This window comes from Scomber japonicus, chromosome 12, assembly GCF_027409825.1.
Source record: "Scomber japonicus isolate fScoJap1 chromosome 12, fScoJap1.pri, whole genome shotgun sequence".
NCBI classification, from domain to species: Eukaryota; Metazoa; Chordata; class Actinopteri; order Scombriformes; family Scombridae; genus Scomber; species Scomber japonicus.
In genome coordinates, this window is record NC_070589.1 from 6,695,640 (window position 1) to 6,713,053 (window position 17,414).

The following is a 17,414-nucleotide window of genomic DNA, read 5'->3' on the forward strand; positions in this document are numbered from 1 at the left end:
GAGATTTTAGTCCCTAGATTATTCTAGTGAGCAAATTAGGAAAAAACAAATTACTTCCTTTAAGTAATAGTAGTATATATAATCTCATCTACAATAATACACGTTACAATGATTGTAATTTATATACTCTCACTACAATTTCATTCAGCATTTTGTCCCTCCACTTACATTAAAGCTTACATGTTATAGCCATGTGTCAACACATGGCAGCTTGAAAAATATTTTGGCACCTTCATGATTAAAGAAGACCTAATGTACAATAGAAAAGCATGTGCAATGTATTGTTTGGTCATCACAACTTTAACATTCCCATAAAGCTGAATTAATGAGTATTTTAAAATGAATTATGGATCAGATTACAATGTTACACATAGTATCAGACCAACACAGTATTATGTTTTTGCAGTACCATCATAAATATTCAGAGCTTCTTAGCATTCTTCAGCTCGTTTGTTTTGGTCTCCAGCAAGCTGTCCTATCAAAGAGCAGCTGTTTTTAGTGAAAAAAGCTCTGAGTCACCAACTGTAACACCTACTTGCATAACGCTAAATGAATAAAGATAAAGTGAGCAACAAGTTTGAGAAAATAGTGAGCCCCTTTAGTAGTCAAAGAGAGATATTTTTGGTTGGTGGAGACCAAAATTGAGCAAAAAGGAGAGTGAATATATTTGATAATATAATGATGTTGTGTACAGCTTGTTTCTGCTGACACCTAATGGCCAAAAATATGATAATGCAGCTTTTTATCATTCTTGTGAAAGTGCCAAACTGCAGTCAAACAAATGACTTTTAAACTGAATTAAAGTTACTGTCACTCTAAGAACTCATCACTCCACACTACCTCCTTCTTAAAGACCAAACCCACAACCTAACTTATGAATACTCTTGAGAGGCAGCTACCACAAACATACCATGGTCACATTAATGTCAAATATAGCCAAAAGAATGCATTGAGGCTACTTTTCTGTGGCTAGTCCTGTACTGTAAAAAGCAACATGATGGGACCAGACAGACTTAGAGGAGAACAACAGTAAGTGTTGTTTAAAGTTTTTTTTTTTTACATCGTTCCCTGTTATATCCCTCTATAGTCATGTTTAAGGTCACTGTCATGCTGGCTTGGACTGTGTGTTATATAAACATATATCAGTTGACATAAATTAACTGGTATTTCATTAATCAGCTCAATATTTTGTCCTTTGTATCTTGTACCAACTATAACAAGATATCATATTCAATAGTCATTGTCTGTCTACATGTAAGCATGTTAACCATTGTGTGCTTGTAGAAGCTCCTCAAGAGTATCCAACCAAAACTCTACTTGGTGACCTTTGACCTGTGATCTGGTCACATCATCACACGGTCAGGACCATCTTCCCAGCAGCCCCGGGAGACTCGATGATGTCATGGTGGGCTTGGGCAGCCTTGTCGAGCGGATACTGGGAACCGACGACTGGATGCAGCCAACCAGCTTCCATCCCTGCGAAGAGCAGTGCTGCACACTCTTTCCTCTCCTCCTGATAGAGGACGAGGAAGGGGAGAGAGGTGCAAAAATTAATTGGAACATGTTATCAGGATTTGTTTATATTGGCTTCAAGTCAAAAGTGGTTTACTGGCTGAAAATGTCTCGATGCTATCATGTGATGATTGTAACTGTTAATGTGTTTCAGCTGCACAATGACTGTTGCTGTTTCCTAGTCCACTAGAGGAGCGTCTGTCCTTAAAAAAACACCAGATAAAACCAATGTATGTGTGTGTGTGTGTGAGTGTGTATGTGTAAAACATAGCTTGTATGATGTCACTGTCTCTTACCGGTGTAGCGAAGAACAGAGCCACTCCAGTGATGCTGCTCTCTTTAGCCATGGTGTCTCTTGGGTTGATCTCTATGGGGCCTCTGGAGCCAACGATCTAAAGAGGAAGAGACAAGCAGCAGCCAGACAAATGAAGGTGTATACATACACAGTGCAGGATCCAGCTATACTGATGATGTTCTGTACTATACAACTGTGGACTGTAGTCCTACTGACTATGACACGTCCTCCGTAGGCTAACATCTGAAGGTCTTTACTGAGGTTGACATTTGACAGCATCTCCACGATCACATCTATGCCTCGGCCCTCTGTGGCTTCCTGGAACATAAAAACACACATGTTCTTTATATCTTTTTACACTTATCTTCAAACACAATAAGTGGTGATCTCCAGTGTGTACCATGATTTTGTTTGTGTAGCCCTCCTCTCTGTGGTTAAAAGTACGATGAGCTCCATTGCCGAGAGCCAGCTTCATTCCCTCTGGTGTCCCTGCTGTCCCCAACACCCTGAGGCCCAGAGAACGGGCTAACTGGCATGCTGCCACACCAACCTACACACACAATTAGCCATTTAGTTTTTTATGATGTAATCATTGTAGAAAGAGAAAAGAATAAAACTCTCACCCCTCCACTTGCTCCATGGATGAGGACAGTCTCTCCAGCCTTACTGTGTGCTCTGCAACACACAACACAGCAGATTAAAACATATTTATGTCATATTCTCCTCCTGTTTTACTATTAGTTAGTTTTACTACTAGTTATTCTATATTGTGCTTATTGCCAGCAAATCCCATGAAAAGATCAAAACCAACATTTTGCGAGTCTGTCTATTAATAGTTCCAACTTCCCTACTCAGCCTCAATTTTTGGTTATTAATAAAGAATGGAAATACTTAAAAAATAGTCATAAAAAATATATAAAACTTACTAAAACAGTTGGGTGCTGTGGCTGTATACGAATATTACTCAAAAAGATGAAAACGGTGCATTTGTTGGGGACTATTTTTAGCTCCGGATGAACACACATTCCCAAGGGAAAGTGGTTTGTAGACATAATTACAGTGCACATTTTTTGGAAATAAATAATATAATTTGATTTATGCTAGAGTCTTTGAAGCACAGGGGATAAAGATGGATGTGATAGAGCAAAGTTCATGAGGGTCAAATAAAAGGTTTCACATGAAGTCTGGATTAGAAAGAATTCAAGTTGTGGGCCAGATTTAAACCTGTGTCACCTAATCCACCAGCACAATGGTTGTTGAAGAGAAGTGCTGTGGTCTTACTTGTGAACCAGAGCTCTATAGGCAGTGAAGTATGGGATTCCTATGGCTGCTCCCTGGGTGAAGTCTAAAGCATCAGGCAGTTTGTAGACACAGTCGTCTGTCGCCACAGTGTACTCTGCATAACCTCCAGTCTCTGTGGCTGTGGTGAAAACTCGATCCCCAGCCTGGAAAACAAACACACGGAAACATCAACAGTGTAAAAACAGCAAACTAATATTCTGAGACATAAACAAGCTGTTTTGACTTAAAAACCAAATGATCTGCACTTATAATAAACTATTTAAGTATGCCAACAAATCAAATGAATAAGTCCTGATCACTTCTGCTCTTTAAGTGAAGTTATAATCAAGTTATGACCACATGTTGGAGTCAGGATGTGTGTGGCTTGGTGTGCTGCCACATGACTCTTCTCCTAAAATGTTGTTTTCCAGTAACCTTACAAGTGATGCATGTACAAGTGATGACTCTCCACCTGATGCTAAATGTTTTTCTGTCAGAACTCCAACACTATACACAATAGTGAACAGTTCACACTTTGCATCACACATATGTTTCTTAACTCTGGGTGTGCCAACTTCCTCCTCTAGGCTTGCTTTAGTAAGTATTTGGGCAATAATTAAAATGAGCTCCCTCCATCTTTAACTCTAATGTGCATGGCTTCAGACCTTTACTGCTGTGACTCCCTCTCCTACAGTTTCCACCACTCCAGAGACATCAGAGCCGGGTGTGTACGGCAGGGTGGGCTTGCGTGCGTAAGTCCCAGCGCGGATGTATGTCTCCACGGGGTTGACTCCACAGGCATGGACACGGATCAGCACCTGCAACACAGAGAGGAGATGAGACAGTGCATCATGTCAGAGCCCAGACTCACAGAGGACAGCTAAAATGTGTGAAAACTATTATGGATATTGAACATACATATAGTGTATGTACATATGCAAAATGTTAACTTTGTGTGTGAATATCATACTGAGGACACACATACTAAAACATACAGTAGGTACAATCAACAAGGATACATTTTGCTGTATTGCTTCTTCATATTCATATTTGTAGTATGTTTTTTTAACATTTTATGAGCTATGGACAATAATGTTTATTTATGCAGAAACATGTACATGGCTGCTCTATACTAGGGTGGATTAGGGTAATATGAGATAATGACTAATGTGGGACAACTAAGCTCCAGTGCATTTATCTCTTCTTCTATACACTTATTTTAAAGCTAACTAGTATATGCAAACTGTGTAAATTATATTGTTTAAAATGACATGAACATACAGACTGCTAGTATTTTTTAACCTAAAAACTATGAGCACTAAATCTACAATAGGGAATACATCTCAGGGATTTCATAATGATATTAAGTGTTGATATAATGGATATGATTCATATGTAAATAAGGTAAACTAGTCAGAATTGCAAAAAGTGTCCCACGTTAGTTACCCTAACCTACCCCATACTGGATACCTCAAAATCAGCCTTTCACCATCATCAAACAGTAACATAAAATCAATGATAGTTATCCGGTGTTGTTTTTGCAAGAATGCATGAACAAATAAATAAATAGATAAATAAATAAGACACTAAAGTCAGCGGCATTCATACTGACAATTTAAATGATGTTTAAACTTATCTGGAGTTCATTTATGTGTTTATTTATTATTTCTACAGTAGAAGTTATTTGATTTCATATTATTCTTTTTAACACATGTATCCCTCAAAAAGTATGGAATCCAAGCTGTGACTATAACAACAGATGGATTACAGTGCATTGAATCTGAATGTCAGACTCAGCATGAACCAGAAGTTGCTGGTATGTTGGGTGTTGGGATTAGGTTTAGGTTTAGGTTATGTTAGGTCAGTTTAGATACTCTATTACAGACTTCCAGCAGGTGTTCAGACTGTCAGCGGTCAGGCTCACCTGTCTGTGTCCGGGTTGAGGCACTTTCACATCGGAACACAGTTTGAGGACAGACGGACCTCCAAACTCACTGACTCTGATAGCTCTCATCAACCTGGACATGTCTACACACACACACACACACACACACACACACACACACACACACACACACACACACACACACACACACACACACACACACACACACACACACACACACACATACACACACACACTTTAGATAAAATAAACTGACAGCAATCACAAATGTAAGAAGGAACGTCTCTCTCTATGATACATCCATAGTAACATTACCTTGTTCTTGTAGCGTTACTTCTACTAGTTACTGGCTGTAGTTCAGTCAGAGTCACTGACAGAAGTAGGAGGACTTTGTTTCAACTGCTGTTCTATTCTTCTTTAGTGTTTATTGGCGGTTGGCAGACCATTTTAAAGGAGCTTTACCGCCACCAGCTGGACTGAAGTGAACAAGAGTTTATGCAGGAAATAAAAAAATAAAACAAACAAACACACTCTAGTCTACATCAGAGGTGTCAAACTCATTTTAGTTCAAGGGCAAGTTCATCTCAAATGGGCCGAACCAGCAAAACCATTTCATAATAACCTACAAATAATAATATCTTTACTATAATAAGTCATCTATTTACTGTTGAGCAGTTTCAACAATATTATGTCTGTTTTTTCAGATTATTTTGCACAATATCATCATCTATTTTACCTAAGATAAAACAAATATAGCGCCTAACATGATCATTATTTAAATAATTATTTAAATGCATTTTATTGAAACTGAAAAATGCAAGAATTTTATGAAACCATAACAACTGCTTATAAATCTATTTAACATATTAGCTATTAATTTAAGTATTTTCTTCCTCTTTTTTCCATTCTTTTTCTATATTTGAGCCTGGTCCTTGAGTGCACTTGAATTTCGTTGTATGTTTTTTTTTTTTTTTTACAATAAAATAATATAATATATCCGTGAAAACGTGCTTCTTCTTAATTAGCTCATTAGCGCCACCAGCTGGACAGAGTGTACAGCAGCAGCCTGAATTAAAAACATCATATAAATACAACCTGAAAAGCACATTTATTCACCTCTAAATGTTAAACTGGAGCACACAAAAAATGATATAAACATAATTAAATAGATACATTCACACATACAGAAATTGCCTACATAAAATATTGTTTATGTACAGTATGAATCCAAGATATTAATATAAGTATGTATTTTTCATTATTTATTTATTTAAAGAAGAAAAAAAGCTTCCACCTGAGCTTTATATCAACATAATTGCACCTGCTCATCCCTCCAAGCCAGTAGGGGGCGATGAACGCATGTAAGAGCCGCTCAGGACGACTGATAACGCGGAACCGGGAACAGAAGAAGTGTTATCCAACCCAGCCATACACAGCATGACCATGGATGTATGACCCGCTCTGCAGGGCAAGAACTGGCATGAATAACAGACACACTCTCTCCTCCAGTCTGGATCTGTGTCAGAGGAGCAGCCTGACTGGACACCTCTGCGACTGTGACTGCTGTCAATCAGATCCGTGTTAAACTTCATAGAAAATGGCAACAAGAAGCAGGTTAGTGCTGCAGAGAGTCTTCAGAGGACTTAGAGCTCACAATGTTTGCTATCAGAACTCAGCATCAACCTCAAGTCAAGGACGCCTTCTGTGGAAACCTCAGCTGAGACACCTGAGCTGCTCAAACAGACTGTACAAGACTGAAGCTCCCACCACAGGTACTGTCCTTAATGTGACATGATACTGTACTGTTTGATGTGTGTATTACAATGACAGTCAGGAGCCCAAGTGAACATAGGAACCTGTTTCAATTGCTGTAATCATTTCTGCTGGTCATACTGTCCATTAGAAGATCCCTTCACAATGGAAGTGATAGAGGACAATCCACAGTCCTCCTTCTGTGTAAAAATGTATTTAAAAGTTGATCTGAAGCTAATATGAAGATCTTTTAATCATCAATATGAACAGGAGGAATGACTACAGAGAGGTAAACCTCTTTCACTGTTAATATGGACACCTGACTGCTGGTTTAAGACACACTTTAAAAATGGTGACCTTCTCCTTTAAGTCATTGAGGTTTCTGAAAGTGTCATACTGTGTTTTATTATCAGGTCCCAGCAGTCTGTCGTTCAGGAGTCACACCTGTGGAGAACTGAGATCAGAGCATGTGGGAGAGGAGGTCACTCTGTGTGGATGGGTCCAATACCTCAGGTAGTGTTCTGATACAGCTGTTTATACACTGAGATGGGACTATTACATATGAAACATCAAAATAAGTCTTTAAAGTTACATTGAACAGTGATTTGGCTCTGGATGACAGTCAGATGCAACATTTAAAAGGACATCTGTGATACCAGTAAACCAGGGGGGCCCACATACAGCCCAAGATGATCTCAAGTGTGCCAGACCAGTAAAAGCATTGCATAATAACCTACAAATAATATATAATATATATGTTATAACTTTACTATAATAAAACATGTATTTACTTGGTAAAACTAGTGCAATTTCAACAATTATGTCTCAGTTTTTAGTACAATGATGTGTGATGAGATAAGGGACCTGAAGTTGTATTTTATTGTACCTGATTTAGTGATGCAGAGCTCCAGCACTGCCAGGGTTGAGTATTCAGCTCCCTGTGTTACATAGTTATATTTTAACATGTGATTTCTGCTTCTAACAGACAAGACCTGTTTGTCATACTGAGAGACTTCAGCGGCCTGACGCAAGTTCTAATTCCTCAGGAAAAAGTACGAATAAAAACAATTTAAAGTCTACAAAAATACATCTGCTATTATTTTAAATACCATGTGATACACATGAATAAACATAGTCATATTAATACACACATTGCACAGAAATATTGACTCTAGACTTTGTCTTTTACTCAGACAAGTTTTTCTATGTTTTCAGTCTGCGCATCATTTGAAAGCAGTGCTGACTGACCTCACCGTTGAGTCTGTCGTCAAAGTAACAGGAACAGTGAGACGCCGACCGGCAGGACAGGAGAACGAGGTGTGTGTATGTGTGTGTTCTCATGCTGTATTGTATAATGTCTGACAGTCAAAGTCCAGTAACTTTAAACACTGTTTGTTACGGTCCCAACAGAATAAAGCAAAGCCTTGACTGATGGTCTAACGCTGTTTATTTCCTCTACACTTCATTAAACTAATGTGAGAGCTGAACAGTTGACTTGTGGTTTCACAATCTCATATACAGGCAAATAACAAACATAACAAAACACATTCACAAATGCAACTTTACAAATGTACATATATCAGTAATGAACCACACTATGAAGGCTCATTTACACTGTTTATATGAAGAGTAAGAGATGTGCTTTCAGTCTTGTGCTGTGTGTATGCATTTGTAAATTAAGCATATTCTCAGTCAGATTGTAGTATGTGAGTATATACTTCTTTCTTTTTCAGTAATTAGTCAGACAAATTAGGTAAATATTAGTTCCCATACCGGGAGTCGAACCCGGGCCGCCTGGGTGAAAACCAGGAATCCTAACCGCTAGACCATATGGGAATACACTGACAGCATGGAGGGACCTTCTTCAGGTTACAAGGAAACATTCAGCCTCCATGAAGTAACTTGGATGTAGTCCAGTTAGTCTAATTAGACTGCTGAATATTCCAGTGGATTATTTTACAAGCTAAACTTCTGTGTGTGATTATTTTTACTTCCTGTGACTTCCTCCTAACTTGACTGAATATTTCCTCCATCTTGTGTTCCTGCTATGATGTCAGAGGATGCCAACAGGAGAAATAGAAGTCCTTGCTGGGAACGTGGAAGTGTTTAATACGTGTCGGATGCTGCCTTTTGAAATTAAAGACTTTGTCAAAGTAAGTGGTAATCCTGCTAATGATGTTAAGGAATATGTTTTAATATTGTAGATGACTGATTGTGTTTTTGTTGCTTGGTTGTACAGAAATCGGAGTCTTTGCGCATGCAGTATCGCTACCTGGACCTGAGATCCTCTCAGATGCAGAAGAACCTCAGACTGAGGTCTCAGCTGGTGATGAAGATGAGGGAACACCTGTGTAATGTACATGGTATGAAGAGAGAGCCTGTCACTTTATAGACAGAACAGATAGAGAAACCACTAGTAAAATCCATCTTGTTGTAGCTGGAACAAAACTAGATCCTTCCTTATTCTCACAATGAGGTTTTCTTCCTGATTTACAGGTTTTGTCGATGTGGAAACTCCAACTTTGTTCAAAAGAACACCAGGGGTAAGATCCCTTCATCTAATCATCAGAGTAAAAGAAAATCAGCATCACATTTACCACATTTTTTGATGACACATAGAAATAATAGATTTAACTTAAAGTGCTGTGTTTCAGGGAGCTAAAGAGTTTGTGGTTCCGTCCAGAGAGCCGGGTCGGTTTTACTCCCTGCCACAGAGTCCACAGCAGTTCAAACAGCTGCTAATGGTGGCTGGTATAGACAGGTGGGTAAACATAGAATAATTAATAAGAGAAAGATTTATTTATTATGTCACCCAAATCAGAAACTGAATGTATTCATTGAAGTTTCATACTGCATTTTTTGTGTGTGCAGAAATTAAGAATTTGTAATCTCAAATTAATATTTTGTATTTTTTTATTATTTTATTTATTATTTTATTATTATTATTTTGTATATTTTTATTATTTTATTTTATTTTCTGTATAGTCTCTGCTATAGAATCCTGTTGTTATTTGGTTTAAACGTGTCCTCATTCTGGCATATCCTTCACCTGACATCTGAAATAGATTATAGATGGATACAGTGGTAATCCCAATAAAATGAGCTTGTCCTCTGTTTTCATTTGTTCAGGTATTTCCAGATGGCTCGTTGCTACAGAGACGAAGGCTCCAAACCAGACAGGCAGCCTGAGTTCACCCAGGTAGGAGGGGAACTTACACTCACAGTATATTAGTGATTCAGTGATTATATATTTTAATGGTATGATTATAGTTTGAGGAAAATTCTAGGATTTTACAATTATTATGCATTGGTTTATTTCACAGTGCAACACATTAGCATGTTTTGTTTTGAAGGAGCATAAGACACATTTCACCAAGGACTCTGCAAAATCAGGCTGAACTGCAGCAGCAACAGAGTGGTGTTAGGCAGAAAATGAATAAGAAAAATGAAAATAAATAATCCATGCCAAGATGAACTTCAATTTGACAGTACGATAATGACTTATTTGATTTCTAATATTTAAAATATAGCATTTTATTATTATTATTAAAATGATCATTATTATTATTATTATTAATCCCCCTGGTGAACATATTACTAATGTAAATATACGCTGAAGTGTTTTTAATCATCAACTGTCATCCATTTATTCATTTATTGATTTTAATTCATTTTAAATAATCTGTTTTCATAATTAATCTAAATGTACACATAGCCCGAGAAAATATCCTATTATTTATTTATTTGTTTGTTTTTCAGTTTAAGTAAAAAATGAAAGGTTGGTTGGTTATCCCCTGTTATAATGCTGAAGGTCTACAGGATGCTATTATTTACACAGCATACCACCGATGGGAGGATGTAATGATCACGCTGAAGCATTTGATGAGACATGAATTTTGGTGAGCTTTAATGTAGGGTGTAATGCTCCTTTTCCTGCTTTGTCGCCGTTTACGTTGCGTTCAAAGCCAAACTCTTAACTCCCCACTACTGTTTAATATTTATTTCCCTACCAACTTAATGTGTTATTAAGTAGCTTTCCTCTGTCTTCACTTTAGCATGTATAGCTAAATATTGATATTGAAGGGTTTTATCTTCGCCACGTTTTATCAATTGGGAGACCCGTCTTCTTTAACACTGTCCATTCTTTATGTGTCCAAATAAAAAGTTTAAAGCGCTTTGGTGTCTATAATAACACTTACATGCTGCCATCCTTGGTCATTACCAGAACACTTCTCTCTTTAGCTAATATTGTAGCTCCTCAGACATAAATAAAATGAGTCCTTAGCTTGTTGCAGCGCGACGTTTTAAGCTAGTGCGTTTATATAAGGACATTTTCTTTTAACACAGTTGTGTAGTCTTGTTTTATTTTCCTCACTGTACAACTTTTATTTACTGATAAATAACATAACGTACCATACTGTCTCTTTGAGAACAGAAATAGTCGGTGTAGCTGAGCATTCACACATTTATAACGCGGTATAATCGGATAATCTCTGTGTCACTACAATACATATTAATGACCTCACTGGACGTTTAACTTGAGCTTTTTTGATAGTTTTCGTGCTAGCTGAAATATTTGTATCTGTTATTTAAATAGTCTAATTTTCTGACTTTGAAATTAAATAAACAGTAGTTCCCATACCGGGAGTCGAACCCGGGCCGCCTGGGTGAAAACCAGGAATCCTAACCGCTAGACCATATGGGACCTTGTTAATTGATGGAAGTGTCAACAGACAGTCTGGTAAACAACCACAATCATTTCCAAGATTTATTAATTTCATTAAAATGATAGAAAACAAGTTTAATAAGTTTCAAATGACTCAGAGGACAAAGTCGGTTTCAAGTCTGGTCTGACTCTTGAGACCATTTTTATGACACTGTGAGCTCATCTTCATCCCTTTTACATACTGACTCCTTGCCGAGTTATTATATCAATGTATTTATTGATTTGATCACTTTTATCTGTATTTTCTCCAGCATTACAAAACACTGGGTGCCAGGGTGATTGCTACAGAACATCTTTAATTTTGGTCTAGTTTCAGATAGATTTTTAGATTTAATGTGTCTAATGGGTTCAGTCAGCCCATTTGGATGTGGTCCTGGTGTTGACTCAGACTTAACTAAGGAGCCCTGATCTGTATAATCAGAGTGTTTTTGTAGAAAACTGAACTTTATCCTCATTATCTCTCCCAGGTCGACATAGAAATGTCTTTTGTGGACCAGGCAGGGATCATATCCCTGGTGGAGGGTTTGTTGCAGTACTCCTGGCCTGCAGAGAAAGGTCCCGTTAAGGTTCCTTTCCAAACCATGACGTACGAGGAGGCCATGAGGGACTACGGTGTGGACAAACCTGATACCAGATTCAGTATGAAGGTGGGTGATTGTGAGGGTTTGTGTGTCTTCATGTGTCCTAGATGACCATTTTTGCCTGATGATCAGAAGAACTGAGCGAGGCCTGTGATTATTATTCATTTTTATTCATTATTATTTGCAATTTTCAAAAGCCTAAGTTGCCATATTCAGATCATTTGTTTTATCCTTTAAACATTAGATATCCAAAGATATTCAGTTAAATATAATAGAAGACGTACATTCACATTTGAGAAGCTGGAACCTGTGAATTCTTCTTTAAAAAATGATTTAACAATTAATTGATCATCAAAATTGTTGACTCATTTTCGGTTGACTGTCTAGTCAATTAATCATCTAAAAAGGTATAATTGAAAAAAAATTAAATTACTATAATTACTATTTACTGTATCTTAAACATTGTGTTTCAAGCACTTTCTTCACTTTTGGATATATATACATTTTTAAATTGAAACAGTTTCAAACTGTTTTTAGTCTCACAACACCAGCTTCAATCTTTTAACCTTATTTTTTCAAGATGAGATGACTTAAGACTTAAGTTTGGGAAAATACCCACTCAGTTGTTTGAAACCTGCAGCCAACATCTGCTTTAATGCTATGATAATGACAAGATTTTGCCACAAAATCCACCACAATAAACCAGCTGTTTTAGATATTACTATTACTGTGACTGCCTGTTTCACACTCCAAGTATATTTACAAGCAGAGTTTAGTAGATAATCTTGCAGAAATGTAACATTATTTCTAAAACAGCCATTGAATGAGATCCCAGTGAGTGGTTGTCTCACAGCAGAGCAGCTGTCAATCATATATTATACATTCTGTTTAAAATGACACCTGTCCTGAATGTGCCTGTTGATCCTCCTCCAGACCACCAGGAACGTGGGCTGTGTGAACCCAAACAAACTGCTGGGTTTTGGTTGGTTTGGTTGTTGACTATAAAGTCAACAACCGTTGCTGTTAATGGTCATAAATGCTTCTCTGGTTAATATGTCTGTTGAAAAAGATGTCAACATGTCTGTTTTTGGCTTTCTTCTGTCTCTCTTTCTGCATCCATCTTTCCTCTTTGTCTGTCTGTCTGTCCAGCTGATGGACCTCAGTGAGGTTTTCCTGTCCACTGAAATTGAATTCCTCAGATCAGCCATCAGCCAACCAGAAGGCTCCGTTCAGGCCATCTGTGTCCCCAGTGGAGCGGTAAGAATGAAACCTGTGACTTGTGGCAGAAAATGCTTTAGAACGTGTGTAAAGTACATGCTAAGAGACACTGATAATAGAACAAGTGAACAAAACGATGTTTACAAACTAACATATTTGTTGAAATCTGTGTCTCATATAACATTCTCTGCCTTGTGTTTGAATACAGAAACTTTTCAGTGGGAAAGATTTGGAAGAAGTGAAACAAACGGCCAAGACTCAGTTTGGTCAGGTGGGTTTTTCTTCCTTCTTTTCCTCTTTCCTTACATTCATGTCTTTTACTTTCTTGTAATTGTGTGTGACCTTTCTTATACTGTGTCCTAACAGCCTGCAAGCTTCTGTTTCATCATGTAACAAACCACGTACCTATCAACTATGCACTTAAGATCAGGCTACAGACATAACTCATTTAAAAGATGGTAGAATACTTACTATCCTACGTTTGTACATTTCAAACAAAAAACACACAATATATTGTGATATTTAAATGTTTCTTTAATGGAAGTGACAAACAGTATAGCCAGCTGGGACCTCATTTACATTTTTGGAGGGAAATGAGGAGGTATCATAGGTTACTTCTCATTTTAACTAAATGAATCAGCTGTTTCTCATCCATGACAGGAGGAAAACAGAAACAGATATCTAGGTGCAATGTTCATTTTCACTGCCAGTATTTTCTCATTTGTATCTTTTTTGTGTGTGTGTTTTTCCAAAGGAGGTCAGTGTGGTGCAGGTCAAAGCAGACGGGACGTTGAAGTCTCCCCTGAAAAAGCTGCTGTCTGTCTCAGCCACAGATGACCTGCTGAAGAAGACTGAAGCCAAACCAGGAGACCTGTTGCTGATAGCAGCCGGCTCCCTCCACACTGTGGTAAGACTCGTGAAACTAGTTTGTTTCTGTTGAAATGTTGTGCAAGAAAGTACAAGACTCTTGACATGTATCTGTGTGTGTCTCTGCTCCTCTCTTAGCGCCCCCTGCTGGGTAACCTTCGCTTGCAGTGTGCAGACCTCCTGGAGTCACGCGGTGTTTCAGTCCGTGACCCGTCAGCCTTCAACTTTCTGTGGGTTGTGGACTTCCCTCTCTTCCTGCCTAAAGAAGATGAGCCAGAGCAGCTGGAGTCAGCCCATCATCCGTTTACTGCTCCTGTGCAAGAGGACACGCAGCTACTCTACACAGAGCCACACAAGGTACTATCATTTATTTAGTATTCATTTTTAGATATTTGGAGATACCACCTCATGTGGGCTTTATCAAACCCTATGTGATGTATTCTGTCATTCTCAGGTTCGTGGTCAACACTATGACCTGGTGCTGAACGGCTGTGAGATTGGAGGAGGATCCATCCGCATCCACAAGGCCTCAGAGCAACTTCACGTCCTGAAGAATATCCTCAAGGTCAGTGATGTGTTGATGAAGAATCTAACGTCTCTCAATGTGGGTGACAGCATATTCAGTAGAGTAGCCAATAAATAAATGATGATTGTTGGTGGTTGTATGTTTTGTATATTTTTGTTCAGCCTCACTTTAGAATATAAATCACTGGTTTTGACATTTTCCTGCTCCAGGAGGATCCCAGTCTTCTGTCTCACCTGCTGGAGGCTCTGGACTCAGGAGCGCCACCACATGGAGGCATTGCTCTGGGTAATCTGCATGCTCTATTCACTACTCAGCTAATTTAACACATGCTTTTTGGACCACAGGGGCATTTTTCACTGCAATATCACAAATGACCACTGGGAAACTTTTGCTGCAAGGCTGAGCAGTGGCACCTTATCAGCTCTTATAATCCATCAATACTGAACCTGCACATACAAAGAGCCTAAAAATATATGAAAATTGTTATTTATTTATTAATTTGTCCTGTGACGTTCTTCTCTAGGTTTGGACCGGCTTGTCTCCATCCTGGTCGGGGCTCCTAGCATCCGCGATGTCATAGCCTTCCCCAAGTCCTTCCGGGGTCACGATGTCATGAGCCGAGCCCCCGACTTTGTATCTGAGGCGGAGCTGGAGTCTTACCACATCTCAGTCAAATGGCCAACAGACGGAGGAGTAGGAGAAGGAGAGGGCAAGTGAAGAGAAGGAAGAGATGGAGAGACGTCAAAGGATGGGATGAACTTTGTAGCTTACACCACAGACAGAGATGAGCAGACAGCCAGCAGGTGGTGTAGAGGCTGAAGTGTATGAGGATCTCTGCCAGCTGGCCGGCAGAGATGAGGTGGAGGAGGAAGAGACAAAATGAGGAGGAGGTGATGTTGTGGCTGCATCTCAGTACTGTTCGTTTGAAACCGAGGAGAAAAGGGTGCATGGAAACAGCCACAGTATGGAAACCTGAGAAAACGGACTGATTCAACAAAGAAGAAAAGCTCGCTACCTAGTCTCATTGACAGTGAAACACACTTGTGAGTGTGGTGGACTTATACATTACTACTGAATCATTTATATTATGGCGGTTCATTCCCAACCAGTGAATGAAATAATCAATTACAAGTTTGTGTCACATGATGGTCCAAGTGTTGTTTCAGAGCTCGACAACAATAAAACTCTTGAGAAATACCGAAAACCAGATTTTTGAGTATGTTTTTAAAGAGTGGTTCGACATATTTATTAATTTACCTCTAATAAGTCTAGCCATGCATTTACAGACTGATGACAAGTAACTTAGTGAGGTGTGGTTTGTCCACCAAGAGATTCCAGTGCAGCTACAATCATTCAGTGAATCATAGTGTGCTGCATGGAAGCATCTGCATTTCTTATACTTCTCCACTCATTTCTTCAGGTGCCTCTATACAATGGCAGTAAATGCAATTTTTGGTTGAGTATGTGGGTAGAAATTGTTCCCATTTAAAGTGCTCCTTTAACATATGTTTTATATTTATACACAGTTTATATTTTTACACAATGCTTTAAGATGTTTGAATGTCTGTAGAGTTAATCATACCATTTTTCTGGGGGAAAAGTTGAATTCATATTAACTTAGATATGGTGAATTCAATATGTCGTTGTTTTTAGTGTAACTGATTGAAAAGGCAATGTCCAAAAATACACATAACTATTTTCATCTGTGAACCTCACTAGATACATCTGCCTCACTTCATTATATGGTTATGTGACCAGGATCAGTAGTTACTTATTGGTCAGTAAATACTATCATAATATTCCTTGTAGTAACAGTACTCCTTGTTAAACAATGAAGAGCTTCTAATATCATAATGCAAAATGCTGTAATTAAAAGTAAATAGGCTGAATTGAGAGTTCTTATTGCAGCGTGAAACAAGCTAACATGATGCTACTGTTTTAGGTACAGTACATAATTAAAGGAAACAACCTCATCTTTAGATAGCAACAATATTTCATAAGACACTTCACCTGTTAAATGACATTGATAACATCGCTCCTCCTTGTTTTAACGCTCTACTTTGTCCTTTGTCCTTTTATGTCCTCACAATGGCTAAGAAATGACTGAAACTCATAGCAACAAATGAGCTTTATCGGCTTATCCACATTAGAATCACAACCCCTCCTTGATCATACACAGTCAGTCCATGCAATCACAAGAAAGATATTAGTTTAATCAGTTCAGTAAGACATTTCGTGGGTGATGTTGGTCTGATTGTAAATAACACTGTAAGAGAGTCTGAAACATATAAATGAATTACTGTGGAATGGCTTTCAGTAGTTTAAGACCTGATTAGTCATACTGTATTTTTATTATTTGCAGTGAGTTATCAACTCTGTACCCTAGTTATGATTATATTGTTATTTTATACTTATTGTATTACAGTCATACAATAGAGGTATCGTGCAACTTCCTCCAGCTTGTTTGTTGAGTTGAGCAATGAAGGGTGGTTCCTGAAGCTCAAGATACCGTTAGTGATATAAAAGTGATGTTTCTGCTGATGTAAATGAGCAGTCAGTATTCACTTTAGTACAAGTCATCAAGATGTTTTTGCAGTAAGCCAGCCAAAATAGAACAAAACACATGAATAATAAAGTAATTTACATAAAACATCAGTAAACTATACACTAATTTGGGACAGAATGAAGGATAAAAGGCTGTAAACACTGCAACAACTAACAGAAAAGATAAGATGAAATGCCAGGTTGTG

General features: G+C 38.2%; 2 protein-coding genes and 2 non-coding genes across 4 annotated transcripts; 1 reads left to right on the plus strand and 3 right to left on the minus strand.

Annotated features, from left to right (window-relative positions):
* Positions 1 to 1,098: 1,098 nt before the first annotated feature.
* Positions 1,099 to 5,410, minus strand: cryz (crystallin, zeta (quinone reductase)). The gene is made up of 9 exons (XM_053330120.1): positions 5,310 to 5,410; positions 5,013 to 5,116; positions 3,754 to 3,906; positions 3,089 to 3,252; positions 2,431 to 2,482; positions 2,208 to 2,357; positions 2,024 to 2,125; positions 1,809 to 1,904; positions 1,099 to 1,513 (listed from the first exon to the last, which is right to left on the minus strand). Exons 2-9 carry the CDS (start codon positions 5,112 to 5,114, stop codon positions 1,352 to 1,354), a joined length of 981 nt encoding a protein of 326 aa, XP_053186095.1. The 5' UTR covers positions 5,115 to 5,116; positions 5,310 to 5,410; the 3' UTR covers positions 1,099 to 1,351.
* A 1,021-nt stretch (positions 5,411 to 6,431) lies between these two features.
* Positions 6,432 to 15,862, plus strand: dars2 (aspartyl-tRNA synthetase 2, mitochondrial). The gene is made up of 17 exons (XM_053330115.1): positions 6,432 to 6,766; positions 7,160 to 7,259; positions 7,732 to 7,798; positions 7,962 to 8,063; positions 8,804 to 8,899; positions 8,986 to 9,109; positions 9,243 to 9,289; positions 9,401 to 9,507; positions 9,876 to 9,945; positions 11,940 to 12,119; positions 13,203 to 13,310; positions 13,480 to 13,542; positions 14,026 to 14,178; positions 14,277 to 14,495; positions 14,593 to 14,703; positions 14,874 to 14,949; positions 15,188 to 15,862. The coding sequence occupies exons 1-17, from the start codon at positions 6,592 to 6,594 to the stop codon at positions 15,379 to 15,381; spliced, it is 1,992 nt and encodes a 663-aa protein (XP_053186090.1). The 5' UTR covers positions 6,432 to 6,591; the 3' UTR covers positions 15,382 to 15,862.
* trnae-uuc (transfer RNA glutamic acid (anticodon UUC)) lies at positions 8,511 to 8,582 on the minus strand. Its single transcript has one exon. It is a non-coding gene; the product is annotated as a tRNA-Glu (tRNA).
* On the minus strand, positions 11,380 to 11,451 carry trnae-uuc (transfer RNA glutamic acid (anticodon UUC)). Its single transcript has one exon. It is a non-coding gene; the product is annotated as a tRNA-Glu (tRNA).
* Positions 15,863 to 17,414: the final 1,552 nt, after the last annotated feature.

Excerpts from the sequence above, each read along its gene's own strand:
- cryz (XM_053330120.1), bottom strand. The coding sequence starts at position 5,114 with ATGTCCAGGTTGATGAGAGCTATCAGAGTCAGTGAGTTTGGAGGTCCG. Across the intron at positions 3,253-3,753 it reads AGGGAGTCACAGCAGTAAAG|GCTGGGGATCGAGTTTTCAC; the intron begins GTCTGAAGCCAT and ends TTTGTTTTCCAG. Across the intron at positions 2,126-2,207 it reads GCTACACAAACAAAATCATG|GAAGCCACAGAGGGCCGAGG; the intron begins GTACACACTGGA and ends TTTATGTTCCAG.
- dars2 (XM_053330115.1), top strand. The coding sequence starts at position 6,592 with ATGGCAACAAGAAGCAGGTTAGTGCTGCAGAGAGTCTTCAGAGGACTT. Across the intron at positions 7,799-7,961 it reads TTCTAATTCCTCAGGAAAAA|TCTGCGCATCATTTGAAAGC; the intron begins GTACGAATAAAA and ends CTATGTTTTCAG. Across the intron at positions 14,950-15,187 it reads ACATGGAGGCATTGCTCTGG|GTTTGGACCGGCTTGTCTCC; the intron begins GTAATCTGCATG and ends GTTCTTCTCTAG.